Here is a 17,882-nt window from a genome sequence, read left to right as displayed (position 1 = left end):
CTAAAATATTCATGAGCTAACATTAGGCAGGCTGATTATCTTAAATTGATTGACGGACTTCAATTGACCTAAAATTTGGGGTGGTCCCTAAAAACCGGTCCGGTGACTAGTACTAATCACTTTTGCCATGACTAACATCATTTACTTTGACGTTTCGGAATCATGAAACATGAATTCATGAATTTGATCGTTTTTGTATGTATTATTACATGTTGATTTTTGTGTTAAAAAACTTAGAGCTTTTGTTATATATAACATGTTTAAACACGAATCAATTTACTTTGCACTAAATTTAGATATATTAACATTTGTACAGGAAGCTTGTTCATGTTAAATACACTTCACATGAGTTTCCTGCAGGGACATTGCCCACAACGGCCGCACAACACCTAGTGACCTAGAGGCGTTGTTTCCGGTTTACTGGTTTGAACACAGTAGAATAACAGGAACCACACACAACACCACCGTCCCATGTCAATAGACAACAGCTTCACGACGAGAAATGCCACTACTAGACGTACTACAAGCACACAATGAACGTTATGATCAACGTATATTTTCAAACACTAGCAACATAACACTGCTTGACCATGTAAGCCACCAAGTGCCCACACTACATGTGCACTTCATGAATAGATTAGTTGAGTTGATTCACCATCCTTAGGTCAGTATAGTCACAAAATATGAAAATTACTATCTAGTTTTCACCATTGATCGACACTGTAAGTATTTCAAGATGAAATATCAACTCTTCAAGGAATAGCACTTTTACAATACATAGAGCACCATCTTTTACTAAAGAAATACACCAAAGTTCCTCATTTACAGCCATTTTTCTAAATCCCAAGGTGGGATTTGTTTTTCAAGACTGAATCAATCAACCTACAATATATACTGCAGTTTGCAGTATTCACTCAGTATACAAGGAAAATACCGATACAGATTAAATGATCATATGCACGAGGGAACGAAGAGACCAATCTACTAACTGTTAATCAGTGAGAGAGGAGATCGTGGTATAAGTGATGGCTTTAGTTCCTTTACTTGGAAGGACTCGAATGAATTGTTCTCTCGAAATTCCTCTAGTAGAGTCTCCATTGGCATGGCTCGCAATGACTCAATTGTTCCCTTGCTGGGTACATCTGGCTCAGACCTAATTGGTGTTGTTCCAGTTGGCTCATAATCCTGAGCATCATCAGAAAAGTAATAAAAGTTCAGCACAAGTATATAGTACAATGTCTTTTATTAACTAGAAACTGCCAATAGCTAAAGCAAAAGTAAGATAAAGAGTTTCATTTCATTTGGTTCATATTTTAATGATGAATGGATTATTGTAACGTGAATAATAATGTAGCAATCAATCCATCATACAGTTCACAATAATGCAAGGAATGATATGTAGGGATTATCTACTTTTAAAGACATTTCTCTTTAAATACTTTATCTCCATATTGCTAATACATGTAATTCTTATTCCACATTTCTATCTTGCATAAAATAACACCTAAGTTCTCCCGTAGCTTAATGTTGCTATTATCTAATAACGTCAACCAAACATATATCAGTTATGTGAGGTTATTTTTTCTGATACGGCCAACAGAATTGCACTAGTTATGCGGCAAATGGAATATGGCAGCATTGTCTTATCTTCTAACCAACAGCAAAAAAGGCAGTAACAAAGTGAAATTCAGAGAAGCTAATTATGTCCAGGGTAGATCCTGAACATTTTAATGTGAAGATTCTTGATCAGCATACCATAAACTTCTGCTGAAATGTTTCAAGGGCCTTCTGTTCAATGGAGGTAGACTGTGTGCTGTGATCTTTCTTAAGTTCATCAAGGGTCTCCGAGTGTGCACTGGCGGTACCCAAAATGTCAGATATAGATCCTCTCTCTTCGCCTGATAAGCCTGAACAAGAATGAAACCAGAGGAAACATTACAAAACAGTACCCAAAAGTCATCACCACAGCACACCAACCATAAAATAAACACCATTGTATAAGCTACTTTTTTTGCAAAAATAACTACTTCAAAAATTGAAATACATATTGGCAGCAGCACCCCACCAAAATATGAAACTAATCATGACAGACAAAATTAGATAATCTGCTATAAAGTGTACTACGTCATTTTTACCATGTAACAAAAAATTTGCTTCTATGAGCACATTTTACTTCCAAAATGTCTAACTTATTGCCTATCTATAGAAGATTTTCTTTAGTATTGAACTGCACACCTACCCTTTATTCTGTTAAAAAATCCTCAAAAGCCACAGAACCCAAAATCAGAACATACTAAACAAATTTGAAAAACTTACCGTCAATAGATTTAATGATATCTTCACTATTCCTTTTCACATCTTCTTCAGCAGCTTCCCTTGTGGAATCAAATTCAGTTACATGTTGCTCATTGCTATCGCATATGCTCCTGTAACAGAAAAAAAAAAAAAGAGGGATGTCATAATGATGTCGGATGTAGTGCTCAAGTTTCTCTTCAAAGAGAAAGCAATAAGCTCGTGTTCTCCATCTCGGGAAAAATATCCTGGTGGACTTCTGGAATTAAATTGAACATTTCATGTGCAGAGATTAAGAACCTTCAATTTGATAATGCTTCTCCAATATTCATTCTCTTTTTCTTGTCATAAATAAACGAAATAAAATGTTTAGTATGGCTTCAGGCAATTTACTTTTCAGACTAAGGAGTATGAGTTCTTATACATTTACAAAACAGGACGTAATATACATTTTTCATTTATTAAAAGTAACTAATGTGTTACTTATTTGTTCTTCAGGCAGAATAAAATACCAAGTAAAATTGAAAATTTACCCGACAACTGAATGCATTGTTGAAACATGTTGATTGCCCATGTCTTTAACCAATTCATGTGTACTTTGCCACCGTTTCAGAGCTGTTTCAGTTGTGCTTACACTGGATAGAAAAGCGCACACACAATTGCTTACAGATAAAGTAGAAGCAAAAACATTTAAAATGAAATAGAGTAAAGGAGAAACGACTATTAATTGAAAAAGGACAACAAATTTAGATCAGAGTTCAGTTAACCAAATAACAACTGCAACTTGGCAGAATTTTTAAAAATCACATATATAAGGTGAAAATTCAGATAATTACCACTTCTGCATGAGTAACTCCATTCGGCAATGTTTAGCAGCGGAGAAATCAGCATTTTCTCTGGTCTCACCTTCTGCTTGTGTATAGAAGTCCTGCCATTTTCTTTTTGCATCTGTTGTAATACCTTCTATAGAGGATACGTGACCATCCAAGAATGTCTTGTTTCCAGAAACAGTTTCTCTAAGATCACCAAGCCTTGCACCAACCTGTCAGGTAAACTATGAGAAAGGAAACAGAAGAAAGATCATATGTATATCACATATGATTGGAGAGCTTAGAGTAGAAAACAAACCAGTTCTTTTTGGCGACGCATGTGATTGGAGACTAAGGAAGTCACCTCAGCAATAAGCTTTTCTGCATCTGCTCTTGATTGCTCCTGAAGTAGACAAACACAAACATCAGAATTAGAGGAACAACAACATTGTTGTATCAGGTCTCAAAGGCATACCTCATATGCCTTCTCAAATTCAGCAATAGACTTTGTTTGAATCTCATCAGCTGTTGTTGAATGTCTTTCAAGTCTTTTTGATTCGTCTAAAAGTTTGTTAAAAAATCCTTGAATGATCTCAGAGATATTTGTCAAATGCTCTGTACTGTCATTAAATCTCTACACCATTGGAAAAAATAACAATGATGAACATGAAAAGGATGAATTATGCAGAACAATATCCAAAAATGAACTTTAACAACCAAATCACTGATGTAATAAGTGTTGATTATCAATCAAAATTTACAAGTAGAGTTCATATAGAAACCTGACGAAGCTCTCTAGCAAAATGTGCCATTTCTCCTTGGTGGGTTGACAAAGTGCTCTGAAGTTCATCAAAAATTAAATTTGCTTCAACAGACTCTGCATCTAAAAACTGCAACAAGGAGAGGAATAAAGAAAAAGTATTCAAACCACAAACACATCTATTATTTTACACGGACAGAAATCCAAAAACATCAGAAGCTGAAAGCAAAACTGCCATGTCATACTTCTTTAGTGGAAATTGAAGTGGAAGAAGCCAAAGTTGAAATTTCCTCCAGAGCAGCATTAGAAGTGGCTTTATGCAGCTTCACTACATTTTGCATAGCCTCAAAGTGAGATATGTACAAGGCCTTGGAAGAATTAATTTTACTCGTCAAGTCTAAGGCAGCCTACAAGAAAAGTTATGATATTGAAGGTTTAAAACAACTACAGAGAACCAAAGAAGCACAGAAATCACTAGCAGAACAAGCCAAACAAATAGAAGGGAAAGGCAGAAGGCGAAATAGGAGAAGAGCCATTGGAATCCAGTAATCACCTTGTCATGTGATTCAAGAAAATTATGACAGATTTTCTCGACGCGGTGAAGGTGTTCACTTTGTCGAGACACTGACGTTGCCACTGTGCTGGAAAGAGAGCCAAGTTGCTTAGCAAGCTCGGTTTGAAAGTTGTCCACCACTGACCGATTATCAGTATTCAGTTTATCCTCTCTAGCTGGAAAAAATAAAACAGATAGGAAGAAGTGAATAATCCTGACAAATCATGCAGCAGAAGCGATAAAATTACTTACCAATTTTTTGAAACAAGGAAGCATTCTCTTGAATTGATTTCTCCAAGTCAGCCCGTAAAACACATGCTTGGTGAGCCAGGGCATTTTCTGAAAATATCAGATTTCCAAGTTAATACTGAATGGGAAAGCACACTTCAAAATGAATGGTCAGATAACTATACCAGCTTTTTTTTGTTCTGAGATGATAAAATCCCGCTCCTTGAGAGTGTATTGGTTTTGTCTCAACTGTTCTTCAGTGTTGGCTAGCAATTTGCTTGTTTGGTCCAATTGTTTCTGCAAGAACCCTCTACCATAAGAACTTCCAAACAGGTTGCAAAACACAACGAAGGAGTAAAAGGCTGCTAGCTAATTCACCTGTGTTGCATCAAGTTTACAAGTCAAATCTGAGCACTGTTGAACCTGACAATCATGTCTACTTTGTAACTCCTCGAGTTGCTGATATCACAGACCAAAACAAAAGTTATTATTCACATAAGAAGTGGAATATACAAGAACTATTCAACTACGAGGGTGTCAATCAAGTACAGACCTTCTGTTGGTTTTCTATACTAACTCCCATTTGTTCAATTTGATCTGCCATTGCCTAAAAATAGAAAAGGTACAAGATTCTATGTCAGAAAACTCTTGCAATAAATTCTAATACAGTCAAGAAAAATATAGAAAATAAAGGAAACAGAGCCGCATAAGCAGATGAACCCTTGAATCTCATCAAGATAAGATTCGACGATAGAGGGCATACTAGATGGACTAAATATGTTTACTACTCATTCCTTGAACAGCCAAAAGAAGGAAATAAAGAAAAGGACAAAGCAAAAGTGCCCAACCTTTCTCTCGCTCTCTTCCTGATAATATCGTTCTTTTGGTATATAAACACCATTCTTCTCACGAGCAGCATACACCTCTGGAAGAAAACAGTTGGACCAAAGGGGAATCAGTAAAATGTTACTCTGAACTTGTTGAAAGAAGCCTTCAAAATATCCCAGACTAATTATAAAGCAATGACCTCCTTTAAGCCGCTCAATTTCTCCATACAAATCCTTGATGAGAGTTGATTTCATCATTTTTTGATTCACCTACAGATTAACATCAAAAGGAGTAAGATATTGAAGCAAAGAAGAACTAAAACAATTATTACAGTTCAATTTATTGTAATCTTATGAAGTTATCTGGATAACAGAGTGTATTAGATAATGCATCAAGTATTGCACACACAACAAATGTCGATAAATTAAGTCTAAGCGAATAGAATTCAACTAAGAAGCCAAAGTGACTAGATTCATTGCCAGTAACAAATTTTCTTTTAAAAATGTCAGCTAAGTTATTCATTCTCCCCGATGTCTCTGAACTCTTTCTGGCTGGTATAAACACTTCCTGACAAACAGCCTTAACAATAATCTCCGTACAGTTATAGCAGTAAACCTGGAACATTTTGTTGTTAGTAGAGCAGCATACTAAATAACTTGATTAACCAAACTCAATGCCTCTCCACTCCAAAAGGAATATAGTCTAACCACCGCTGGTGTATGGTACTTTGAAACTTATACAAGCTTCAGTACTTGCCCAGACAACAATATGAGGGATGCTCACATGTTGCAGTATAAAACACTAAAACGATCATAGATTGCATACAAACAGAAAATGGAAAACTGTTATATTTGAATACAAAGAGAAGTGAACATTAGACAGAGAATTTGTATATTGAAAGAGTGAGAGAGCAGCACAAGTGATTCTGCCAAGGAAACCATTTTGCTTTTTCCCGAATTTACCTCAGGCTTATTCCTTATGTTTTTTGCTCTGTGGGCATAGTCTAGTGTGCTCAGGGTCTCCTCAAGACAGTGCACAGCAGGTGATACTGTAGCAATGATACATGTTTTGGTTCTTCCTCCCAATGAATCACGCAGCAAACGTGTAAGTTTGCTATCCCTGGAATTAGCATCATAAAAGATGGCATAATAAGCATACAGATCCAAGAATGGATAAAGAACAACCAAAAACCATAGATACCTATAAGGAATATGCCCAAGATGCTCAACTAGGGCATTAATCACTCGTCCAAGTGTGAGTAGACTTTTGTTTATTTCTCCAGCTTCCCTTGCACGACCCTAAGAATTAAAATTGCGAAGTATTTAACAAAAAGAGGAAAAACTAAGAGTGAGGTACCTTACAGAAAGAAGAAAAATAAAACAATTGTATATTGATTAAATGAGCTCAAGAAATGAATTTCCAATGAGTTAATCGATGAACCAGTAAATGTGTTACCTCCCTAGCCCCAGAGCGAGAAATATTCTCTGAACCAGCCAAATCAACTAAATTCAACTTGCCACATTTTATTAGTTCTTCACCTTCAGGGGTTGCTTCCTTGATGTGTATTGTTATGGAAAAAAGAGAATGTGACCGACTGAAACAAAACCATTATCTCTGTCATCTTGTACGCAAATGATAATATAATGATTACCAAGATAAGCAAAAAGAATATACCTTGATTGCTTATTGAGCAAGGTTTCTGCGGTCCGGCGTTTTGATGAACCCCTTTCAAGTAAGGTGAATATCTCATTGGCACTTGTCACAATTTCCTCTTCAAGCCCTCTAACTAGAACTCCACCTTTACCATCTTCCATGAGTGGCAATTGTTTCTTCTGTCTGTCTTCTAAAGCGACTTTAGACAAATCGTCAGGGGCTAACAAGTCAGTGATTTCTTCATTATACAACTCTAAGAAAGTAACTTTCACACTGTACTCTGCATTTTGACTCTCCAATGTATCAAAAATTTGCTTCACTGCTCTAGGTATGACACCTGCTTCTTGTGGCAGCTCTCCATTAGGCCCACTCTGAAATTTCATACAATCAAAAATAAGAAACAATGTGCCTAAGCAAGCTTTTCAAGTGGACAGAAGCTCAAAGCCTGCTATCAGTACCTTGGACCTCTTGCATTCACCTTCCATAGTGTAAGTCTTCCCAGTACCAGTTTGCCCATAAGCAAAAATTGTACAATTAAATCCCTCTAAGACTTCATTGACAATGGGGATAATTGCTTGATCATAGAGGTCCCTTTGTTGTGCTGAGGGGCCAAAAACCTGTACTTTAACAACAGAGCAAGCATAACAATAATATGAATAACACTTTCTGAATTACATAAAAGTATCACATTTCCACATTTTAGCACTGTGAATGACATGACATTTCATAATAATATCAAATTAATTTCCATACCCAACTATGAAAACACAAATTATCCTCTCTTTTTTTTAACTGAAATGCCTTAATGAAACAAAAAACTAAACTTTCTTTCCTTCTCCACAGCAAGATATTAGCTCCAAACTACGCTAAAATGCTTAATCACATGAGCAACCACACTAAGGCTAGAATGCTTAATCACATGAGCAACCACACTAAGTTCCTAATTTGAAGTTTATGTTCAATTTCTAAAATAGCCAGTTCTAGTCCATTTACACAACCAACTCAACAAAAACATTTAAATAATCAAACAATCGAAGCATTACCTTATCGAAAGTAAAAATCCTATCGATGTGTTTTCCAGCAATGTTCTGTGATACAGCAACTTCTCTCTGAAACTCATTACAAGTCACCACCTGTGGAGCATTACTCCGCAGCTCATCGTTACTAAACGGCCTAAAAATCACCACCATCAACCAAAAAAAAAATCAAGAAAATCGAAAACCCAATTTCGAAATTCCGTAAATTAAAAAACCCTAATCGTAAACTTCACAAAAAAAAAAAATCACAAGTTACCTGCAACGAAGCAAAACCTGAACATTTACACCTTTCTCCTTATTCGACATCTTCAAACGCTGAACACAGGGTGAACCTACGCTTCTCTTAGGTGTACTTAACTGAGACACTGTGTGTTTAAAGTGTTTGTGCGCGTTTGAGAGATAAATGATGAACCGAACTTATTCTTCTCTCTCTGTGATGATATTTGTGCGATCGACTGTGTGTTTTGGGTATTTGTGAGTGTTTTTTTGTGGGTTTTTGAGTGACTGAAAGAGATAGACAGAGAGAGTAGCCGTTTTGGGTTTTGAGGAAGATCTGAAAATGGAAGCGGGAGGAAGATGAAGAAGAATTTTGAAATTTGAGAGAGGCGCGTGTGGGAATTGATCGGACCGTTGGTTTTGCAGGGGATTTGATCGGACGGTTGAAATGAATTATGATTGTCTGAATTTCAGATTTGTTGCTAATTTTTCAAATTTTTCGAGCAATTAAATGGGCTTTTGTTAAGCCCAATTCATTAGTGATTAGAGAGTAATTAATGGGATTAATAGGGGTCATTTTGTACTTTTGCTTCTATTTCCTCTCATAACTAACAAGTTTTTTCGCGGAGCGTGAATTTATATTGGGTTGTTTGTATTCGGATTAAATTATTCTAGAATTATAAGTTTTGGATTATTTTATCCCGTCTTGGAGATGGGATAAAATAAGAGCAAACAACACAAATCTCACTAGTTTAGGGTATAATTACATGTCTTCACTTTAGTTTTCGAAATTATCTTCTGTACCACGTTTACCTCGCCAGATACATGCATTTCGAATACATGCGAAAAAATTAAGTGTAATTTGTTCCACATACATTGTATCCAAGAGTGATTCGCATGTATCTAGATACATTACTCTCCCGCACACCTCTCTCCTATCTCGCTCGTCTCTTTCCCTATGTATTTATATTTTAGAATATATCTGGTATCAAAGATTAATGTATCTAGTATCAAAAGATACATGTTGACTGTCTCGCTCACCTTTATCCTCTCTTGTCCGTCTCTCTCTCTCTCTCCATGTATCTATATTTCAGAATATATTTGATATCAAAGGTATATGTATCTAGTATCTGACTTGAAATATGAATGAGTTATATATCTATCTGACTTGAAATCTGGTACAAAACCATCATTTCAAAATATTTCAAAAATTCCTTCTTTTAATTCAAAACTCAATACCATTAGATACATTGTTTCTCTCTCCTCCAAACCCACAATTTTCCTCTTCCTTTTTCCACTCCTCCAAATTCTTCCTATTTTCACTCCACAATCTTAGCAATTAATTACAAGTTTGAAATTTAAATTAGTTCTCTCTCTAATCAATCTATATCAACTTCCTCAATAGGTAGTTTCTCCGCAAAATAATCCCAAGTTGGGCGAAATAAGATGGGATACAGCCTATGCTAATATTTATAAGGCGTTTGGTTATTGTACAGATATATTTATGTATCGTGTTGATTAAGCCTATGATTAAAGGGTCTAGTGACACAATAACGGTTCAACAGTTATTTGCAATTTTCAAATCTATGATCAATGACGATTCATATAAGACAATCCCAACTGGCCAATAAAATTGGTCCTAGAAAATCAATTGCAAGCTTCTTCTCTTCATTTACCTTGGCATCCTCAAGATTTTATGGTCCTATTAAGGAGTTATTATCATAAGACAATCCCTCAAAATACAGGAAAACAACATTGCAACATGCCTGTGTTAAGAGCAAAAGGGCTCGATGGCACTTCTGTGTTGCTCCATTTCAGACGTTGATCTAACCAGACCATATATGTTACAATGAAAATATATACCTTTTGAATATTGTCTTCATATTCCAAGTGAAAAACTATAACACATTTATATAGTCACTATTTATAAAGTCAAAATTTCTAAATTTACAGTGCAAACGGCACAACTTCATTGCTTGATTCCAAGAAAGATGTAACCTGTCATCAGATATATATATATATATATATAAGAGAGAACTTATTTTCGAATTCTTGACAGTCTAGCAGCAAGATCAGATACAAAATTTTATGATCACCATGACCATATGGTGTAATGGTTTTAAGCTGTTAAAAGCCAGTTAATTCCACAGAACCTACTAAACAAAACGTAATTGTCCTAATCCAAGAAACAAAATCTAACAAACAGAAATTATGTTAATTGGCATGTTCCCTTATGAAAAGAAGTATGGCAGGATAAGGGAACCTGCTAAATCCAACAGAAGTTATTACTCCATAACCGCAACTCCTCCAACAGCTTTGATCTTTTCTATTATTTCATTAGCCTCCTCTTTGGTTACTCCTTGCTTAAGTATAGCAGGAACCTTTTCGACCAGGTCCTTGGCTTCCTTCAGACCTAGACTCGTGAAGGATCGAACCTCTTTGATCACCTTGATTTTTGCAGCTGCATCATATTTCTCCAACTTGACGTCAAATGCTGTTTTCTCTGCCTTCTTCTCCTCAGCCTTTGCCGGTCCACCACCTGCTCCTCCCATTGCACCCAAATCCATGCCTTCTACTGAAATTTGTTTCAAATTAGGGTGCCTTAGTATCTCCCTCAATGAAGGACCAATTTGTCTACGTTCTTCTGGGGGTAAAGCAGCAATACGTTCAGCAAGCTGAACTATCTTGTCTGATGGTGGGGGTCTAGGGCCATATGGATCATAGGCAGCAGGATATTTGTACCTTATGGGCTTGGCATTGGGATCTCTGGGAACAAAATCAGGTTGAAATGAACGGGACTGCAGAGGCCCTATAATTTCAAGAAGAGCTGTACAGGTTTGGATGGGTCTTAACCGTGCAATGAGCTTCATGCTTAAGATATCACTTTCCAATCAATGAATTGCAGATGATGCTAGCTTGATCAGAATTTCATATGCGTGTTGTGCTAATGCACAAGAACTCAGCTAATTTGGACTTCAACCACTTGGTAAAGCTTGTATTTTACACTAGAACCTGGAAAAGAAAAAAAAAAGACATTCAGCTGATCTAATAGAAACGAAAAATGGTAAAAGCCAGTCAATGCCCATATGTACCCTATCTATCAACACTCAGAGACACATTAATAGCTCAGAAACTAAAACTTTCATTGGTTTAATTTATGAAGGGCCACTAATAAAAGTTCCTAAAATTTATAAAGTTGAAATGAAGTCTACAGTGATATTACTACAATCGGGGAGAAAATATGAATTTAGATTAACACAAACGCACCAAAGATGGATAACAGGTCAGTTGTCATCTTCAATAATAAAAAGGCAAATGTAACATTTTAATTTACAAGAAAACAATTTATGAAAGATGTACATATAACAACTACTGCGACAAAGAATGACCAAGACTAAAACTAAAGTGACAATCTCCTCTTAGCTATAGAGGTCCAAAAGAATGCATCTCAGAGAACTTCTTTCAAATTAAACTTTTACGTCCTTTTTACTAGGAGTGGGCATCGGTTCAGTTTGTTCAGTCTTTGTTTTTTTAGTTCGGTTTTTGCTAATTCAGTAAGGTTGTTTGGGCCTTCCATATTGGACTTTTAAATTGGGTTTTTTCTACTGAAAAATATGTTTCTAAATTTAATTTTATGAATGTTTGACTGTTAAAATTATAAAGCTAATATCCAATTAGTTCTTCTGAGGTCTGAAGTAGGACATTCTGCTTAGACAATATCCTTAAGAAGGTTGAGAAGTGTATATTTTCATTGCTTGAAACTGGAGAACTGTTCGTTCACCTATCAAGGGAAACACAGAACTATCATTAGCTGCTCTCACACTGACTGCAAATAGGAATATAATTGCCAACACCTTATCAAAAAAAAAGTGCTAACTGCTAACATCTCTGCCTTTTCACCAAGGAAATGATTTTCAGAGAGCTGAGCATAGCTGTAGCTAAGACTTTAGAGCCTAAGATATATAAACCTGGGGATGACTTATTTACATCTCTGTTGCATTTACCAATTACTGAATAATCCAGCAAATGCAAATGATAGCATGCCTTATAATGTAAAAGATGAGCGTCTACAGACTTGGAATCAAAATTTTATACTCTAAAATACGAACACTTATAAAACCTAAGAACTACTTATACATGGAAGAACTTACACGCACATACAACCAAGAAAATCAGAGATAGAGATTGGAAACTATGAAGACGAACGAGCAGCGGCAGATGACAGTAATGGCGACTCGGTCTCTCTCTCTCTCTCTCCCAAATGAAAATTTTAATTTGGAACCCTTGACCTAGATAGTGTTCTGTATGTCTGTATCAGTGTAATATATGGGCTGGTTTTGAAAAATGGGTTTATAAGACTTTTGGGCTGGGTAAGAATTTAGTCTACAGAAATTAAAAGGTGAGAAGATCCCAGAACCCCATATTAAAAAACTTTGATTTTCGGTTGAAGCATTAAACAGGACACTGAACTAAAAAATATTAATCCGCAATTCGTCCAAGAAACGATCAAACGAAACCGAAAACCAAAATTTTCGGTTTGAATATTTTCTCGGGTTTTATGCCCACCCCTAATTTTGTTTTTCCAATGGAAGCATTAGCAACCTGAAAAGCAAAGGCAAATAGCTAATAATCTTTTTTTATGTCACTTTTCAGCACAATCCTAAGAACAACAAACGCATCTGTGCCTCAACGCCAAACTAGTTGGGTCGGTATATGAATCACATTTATCCTCTATTTGAATTTACATTTCTAAGAAACCAGTCATAAAGTTTCTTTCTTTTGTCAATATGTGTGCCCAACCAATGAAACTCTTATTCTTACTCCACAACAAGGTTTAAAAGCTCGGACATTAAATTGACTGGAAAGATCAACCTAGCTGCAGGATTGTGATTTCAGCCTTAACTCTAAATTTGTAACATATTATTAATACTCCAAAGTAGAGTAACATACTTCAGCCTTAACTACAACTACATTACGCAAGCCCCGCCGATACCTACCTATAGAGTCAAATTCCAATAAAAAAGTGCCAGTGTCAAACACTGTAAGCAACAATTTTTCTGTTCTTTTCCTTGGGGAGAGGGGTTAAAAGGCAGGAGTAAAAATACTATATTTATGAACCAACAACCGATTAAAAAACAAGACCTACTACGCTCACTGAGTTAGAAGATCGCCATCATACAAGTTGCATAGAGACCTAAAACAAGACTAGGCCTTCAACAGATTCCTACTACAATCACTATGTTAGAACATCACCACAGAGACCCGAACAGGACTTGAGTCCTTCAATCGATACCTACTATACTCACTATGTTAGAACATCACCACAGAGACCTGAACAGGACTTGAGTCCTTCAATCGATACCTACTATACTCACTATGTTAGAATCGTATATGTTGCATAGATTACCTGAACGGAACTTGAGGTCTTCAACCGATACCTACTAGACTCACTAAGTCAGAAAATCACCATAACATAAGGCTAGACCTCAATGGTTGCAAAATCATGCTACTGTGAATCATCAAAACTAATCTACCCTACCTTATGAGTTAAAAAAGAGTGTTTCAATTAAAAAAAGGAGTCTATCTAACAGTTGAATAGGCCAAACTTATGATATTTTCCTTCGATTTTAAAACATCATTTCTATAGGTAGCCGAAGCACAGCTACGTAAATATTCAAACAGAGCAAAAAAAATTTGAACCTGAGGCTTTTCAAGCAGAACATAGATCCAATTCAAAAGTCACATTTTACCATATCAAAAAAAAAAGAGTAGGGTTTATGGTTCATGAACACTGAGGAGATCAAATCAGAGAAGGCAAGAGATGTTGAAGAGACTTACAACTTAAAATCCTCCGGAGAAAGAGATCGCCGCCGTGAGAGATTCCGGCGGAGTGCGGTGTCGACTGGCGGAAGAAGACGGGGGAAATTTGTAATTTAGGGCTGCTAGAAAAATAAGAATCGGTTTAGGCCCACAAATTGGGCCTAAAAGTTATATATCCATTCAATTGGGCATTGGACTCATTGACAAAGTTGCACTTTTGACCAAAACGGGATAATTTTTAATTTTTGTCCTTTCGATTGGCTAGCATTTAATTTTTGCCCTTAATAATTAAATTTGTATCTAGAGGAATATAAGTGTTTTTAAGAGTGAGGAGCATAACTTGTGGGTTATTAATTTTTAAATAATTTTAAATAACTATATACAACATAAATAGCAGGATAAAATTGGCTATACGGTGCAATTACTACTTGCTACACACAAAAGTAGGAGATATTGGAATCATCATTATTTTTTGAATTTGTTGTCAATTTTGTAACTATTCAACATCTAAAATTTATTGTTACAATTATTAAGCTAAGCTTTTCAATTTTGCATTATTTAAACAGTTTAAAGTGGTTGATATTTTACAACAACAATAACAATAACAAATCCAATGAAGTTCCACAAGTGGGGTCATGTCTAACATTGTATCTAACAACAATAACAATAACAAATCCAATGAACTCATTTAATCAAATTTTAAAGCTGTATCTAACATTGTATATGTCGAGTTCCATCTAGTTTCAACATCAAGACTCACAAGACCATGAGTATCTATCTTAGTTTTTTCAACAAATGACTTAAAAGAAGCAAATCTTGAAGGAGAAGATCTAACATATTTTACCGCATTCCTTACACGAGAAATGGGTTCAATTTGTTCATCTAACCCTTCTTTTACAATCAAGTTCAATATGTGAGCACTACACCTAACATGTAAAAATTCATTTCCAAGTATTACCCCATTCCAATCATCCATTAGCACCTTCAAATGCTTAATGGGAGCATCATTAGCAGTCGCATTGTCTAAGGTTACTGTAAACAAGTTATCAATGCCCCAACCCAATAAGCATTCCTCAATTCCCTTAGCAATAGTCTCGCCTTTGTGATCTAGTGTCGTAAAAAAATTCAGAATTTTCTTTTGTAAATTCCATTGGTCATCAATCCAATGTGCAGTGACAACCATATAACTCAAATTTTGGAGTGATGTCCACGTGTCACTAGTAAGGCAAATACGTTGGTCCTTGATAAGATATTTAAGCTTATTTTTTTCTTCTTGATAAATCCTCAAGCAATGTCTTGCAACAGTAACACGAGAAGGTAGTTCAAAATTTGGTAAGGCTTTAGTCATTAATTTCCTAAAGCCTTCTCCCTCTACAACTCTAAATGGCTGCTCATCAATAATTACAAATTCAGCAATGGCCCTTCTAATTTCATCCACATTATACACTACCCTTTTATTAGAATTCAAAAGACCTTCTGTCCACCCTTCTTTAATAGGTTTTAACATTGTTTCTCTTATCAACGACTCTAAAGGGAGATTTGTTACATTTAACTGTTAGATGTGACCATAATGTAGTAGTCCCATTCTTGCTTTCGGCAGTAAATGTTTTTGGACAGTAATTGCATTTTGCCCTAATTTTACCTCCTTTAGCTTTAAACTTGGAAAAGTGATCCCAAATCTCGGAAGTCTCTCTACCACTATTCCCAGATTTAGAAGGTTCTTGAGGAGTGGTTCTTTTTTGCTTTTTAGGAGTGCGTAGATGAGGAATGTTCTTACCTTCTTGTTGTTGAGATTCTGTTGGCACAATCGGATGGTGGTTGTCAATCACTACTGATTTAGTTCCAGAAGTTGTACCTTCCATCGAGAAAGACAATTTCTGTATATAACAAAAAAAAGGTTATAATTTGTAATAGATGTTTAAGATACAACTAACATAGATGAATGGAACTATTTCTAAGATATTACAACAGATAATAAGGCAACACATCATACTTGAGCTGAATGAAACATGGGCAATTATAGAAGACTTTAACTGTATGTTTCACACCACTGAAAGGATTGGCAGTAAAGTAAAAATGACTGAAATAAGAGATTTCAAAGTGTGTAAGAAAACTTGTGGGATGAAGGACTTGAAGTATTTAGGGGCATTCTACACATGGAACAATAAAAAAATGGGTGCAGACAGAGTGTTAAACAACGCAACCTGTAGCGATGTGGAAGTCCAAACACAGAAAGCATGGGATTTACTTATTTAATGTCAAAATCAAATTCAGGTAGATCCTCATAATACTATGCTGGTCGAGGCTGAGAAAGTGCTAGCAGAAGACTATCAAAAAAAGAAAACAAGTGAAGTGTTTTTAAGACAAAAATGCAAAACTAAATGGCTGAGGGATGGAGATTTACACACGAAGTTTTTTCATAGTGTGATGAGGGCCCGGAGGAATTTCAATTGGATTTTTTTGATCAAAGATACATCAGGCCAGCAACAAACTGACATGCAGCGAATAGAAACAAATTTTACCAAGTATTATACAAGCCTGCTTGGAGAAAAACAAAAGGAAGAACACCTGTAAATAGTCACATTATCAACATGGGAATATTGGTAAATGTAGAGAATAGAAAAATATTAGTCCAGGAATTTACTATACACGAGGTGAAACAAGCACTGTGGAATATTGAAGGGAATAAGGCACTAGGTCCAGATAGGTATAATAGCCAGTTCTTTAAGGATGCTTGGGACACGATTAACACTGACCTAGTGGCAGGGGTACTAGAATTCTTTAGAACAGGGAAAATGGTGAAGGGAGTGAACTCAACAATCATTATTTTTATCCCAAAGAGCACACACGCTGACACAATGAGTGGCTATAAACCAATATCATGCTGCAATACAATTTACAATGTTGATATAAAAAATGTTGTGTAACGTATATAAGGAATGCTGCAGGTTTCATCATGCCAGATTGCAAACAACTTAGCAATAACAACACCACAGTAACTGTGAGTTTCATCTCAAACAACAAGGGACCATTCTCCAAATATATGTCAACAAATTTCAAAGCACGGACATATATGGTAATGAAAGGACAAGCAAGAAGTATTTGCTCCTCTTCCATTCATCGAGATAAACTGAAAAAAAGAGGCTTATGCATGAACATTCCATAAAACATTTTTGCTTCTGAGATTTGAGACTGAACGATCTAAAACCCTAGCTTCCAATCAGCAGTGGCTTTAGGCCCCAATAAATAAGCGCCTCCAAAGAACCAAAAATCCTCCAAATTCAGTTCGCTCAAATATGAAAACATACAGAAGATGCACAAAAAAGGAAATAAATTCGACCGATTAAACGAAGAACCAAAAGAACTTAGCAGACAAAAGATGAAGAGATATATACCTACAGGCTACATTCATAAAAGAGACAACAAGATCTCTTGAGAGGAAAGCAAGAGAGGGTCGGCGGCGAAAATTGTTGAGAGAGGAAAGAAAAATGGAAAGGAAGCTAGGGTTCTGATTTGTGAAAGAGGAGCCTCTCCTCTCTTATGACTTATCTGATTGTTTTGGTTTTTGGACCTTTTGGTCTTTTGAAAATATTTTGGGGCTTCACCTTTTTTTTTGGGCCTGTTTTACATATTAATTAGTTGGGCTCAAGTCCAAATCTAGACAGAAATTATGAAAGAAACTTAAA

At 35.9% G+C, this 17,882-nt stretch overlaps 2 protein-coding genes across 5 annotated transcripts; both read right to left on the bottom strand.

Annotated features, from left to right (window-relative positions):
• Positions 1-751: 751 nt before the first annotated feature.
• Positions 752-8,758, bottom strand: LOC129882153 (kinesin-like protein KIN-5C). Its single transcript, XM_055956330.1, has 23 exons — positions 8,417-8,758; positions 8,167-8,296; positions 7,582-7,740; positions 7,145-7,494; positions 6,926-7,064; positions 6,671-6,768; positions 6,433-6,589; positions 5,670-5,739; positions 5,491-5,567; positions 5,196-5,249; positions 5,021-5,101; positions 4,828-4,939; positions 4,667-4,753; positions 4,415-4,590; positions 4,107-4,268; positions 3,884-3,991; positions 3,577-3,735; positions 3,421-3,504; positions 3,129-3,334; positions 2,826-2,927; positions 2,317-2,426; positions 1,756-1,907; positions 752-1,185 (listed from the first exon to the last, which is right to left on the bottom strand). Exons 1-23 carry the CDS (start codon positions 8,464-8,466, stop codon positions 985-987), a joined length of 3,024 nt encoding a protein of 1,007 aa, XP_055812305.1. The 5' UTR covers positions 8,467-8,758; the 3' UTR covers positions 752-984.
• Positions 8,759-10,272: 1,514 nt separating this feature from the next.
• Positions 10,273-17,747, bottom strand: LOC129882163 (uncharacterized). 4 transcript variants are annotated; one of them, XM_055956340.1, is made up of 4 exons: positions 17,592-17,747; positions 15,974-16,073; positions 14,215-14,318; positions 10,273-11,388 (listed from the first exon to the last, which is right to left on the bottom strand). In XM_055956340.1, the coding sequence occupies exon 4, from the start codon at positions 11,244-11,246 to the stop codon at positions 10,662-10,664; it is 585 nt and encodes a 194-aa protein (XP_055812315.1). In that variant the 5' UTR covers positions 11,247-11,388; positions 14,215-14,318; positions 15,974-16,073; positions 17,592-17,747; the 3' UTR covers positions 10,273-10,661. The 4 variants fall into 4 exon arrangements, with proteins under 4 accessions (XP_055812315.1, XP_055812316.1, XP_055812314.1 ...); XM_055956341.1 differs by having other exon boundaries at positions 14,215-14,315; XM_055956339.1 differs by lacking the exon at positions 14,215-14,318.
• Between the last annotated feature and the right edge of the window lie 135 nt (positions 17,748-17,882).

This window comes from Solanum dulcamara, chromosome 3 (genome assembly GCF_947179165.1).
Source record: "Solanum dulcamara chromosome 3, daSolDulc1.2, whole genome shotgun sequence".
Taxonomy (NCBI): domain Eukaryota; kingdom Viridiplantae; phylum Streptophyta; class Magnoliopsida; order Solanales; family Solanaceae; genus Solanum; species Solanum dulcamara.
The sequence above is the reverse complement of the archived record's forward strand: the minus strand, read 5'-3'. Positions and strand labels throughout refer to the sequence as shown.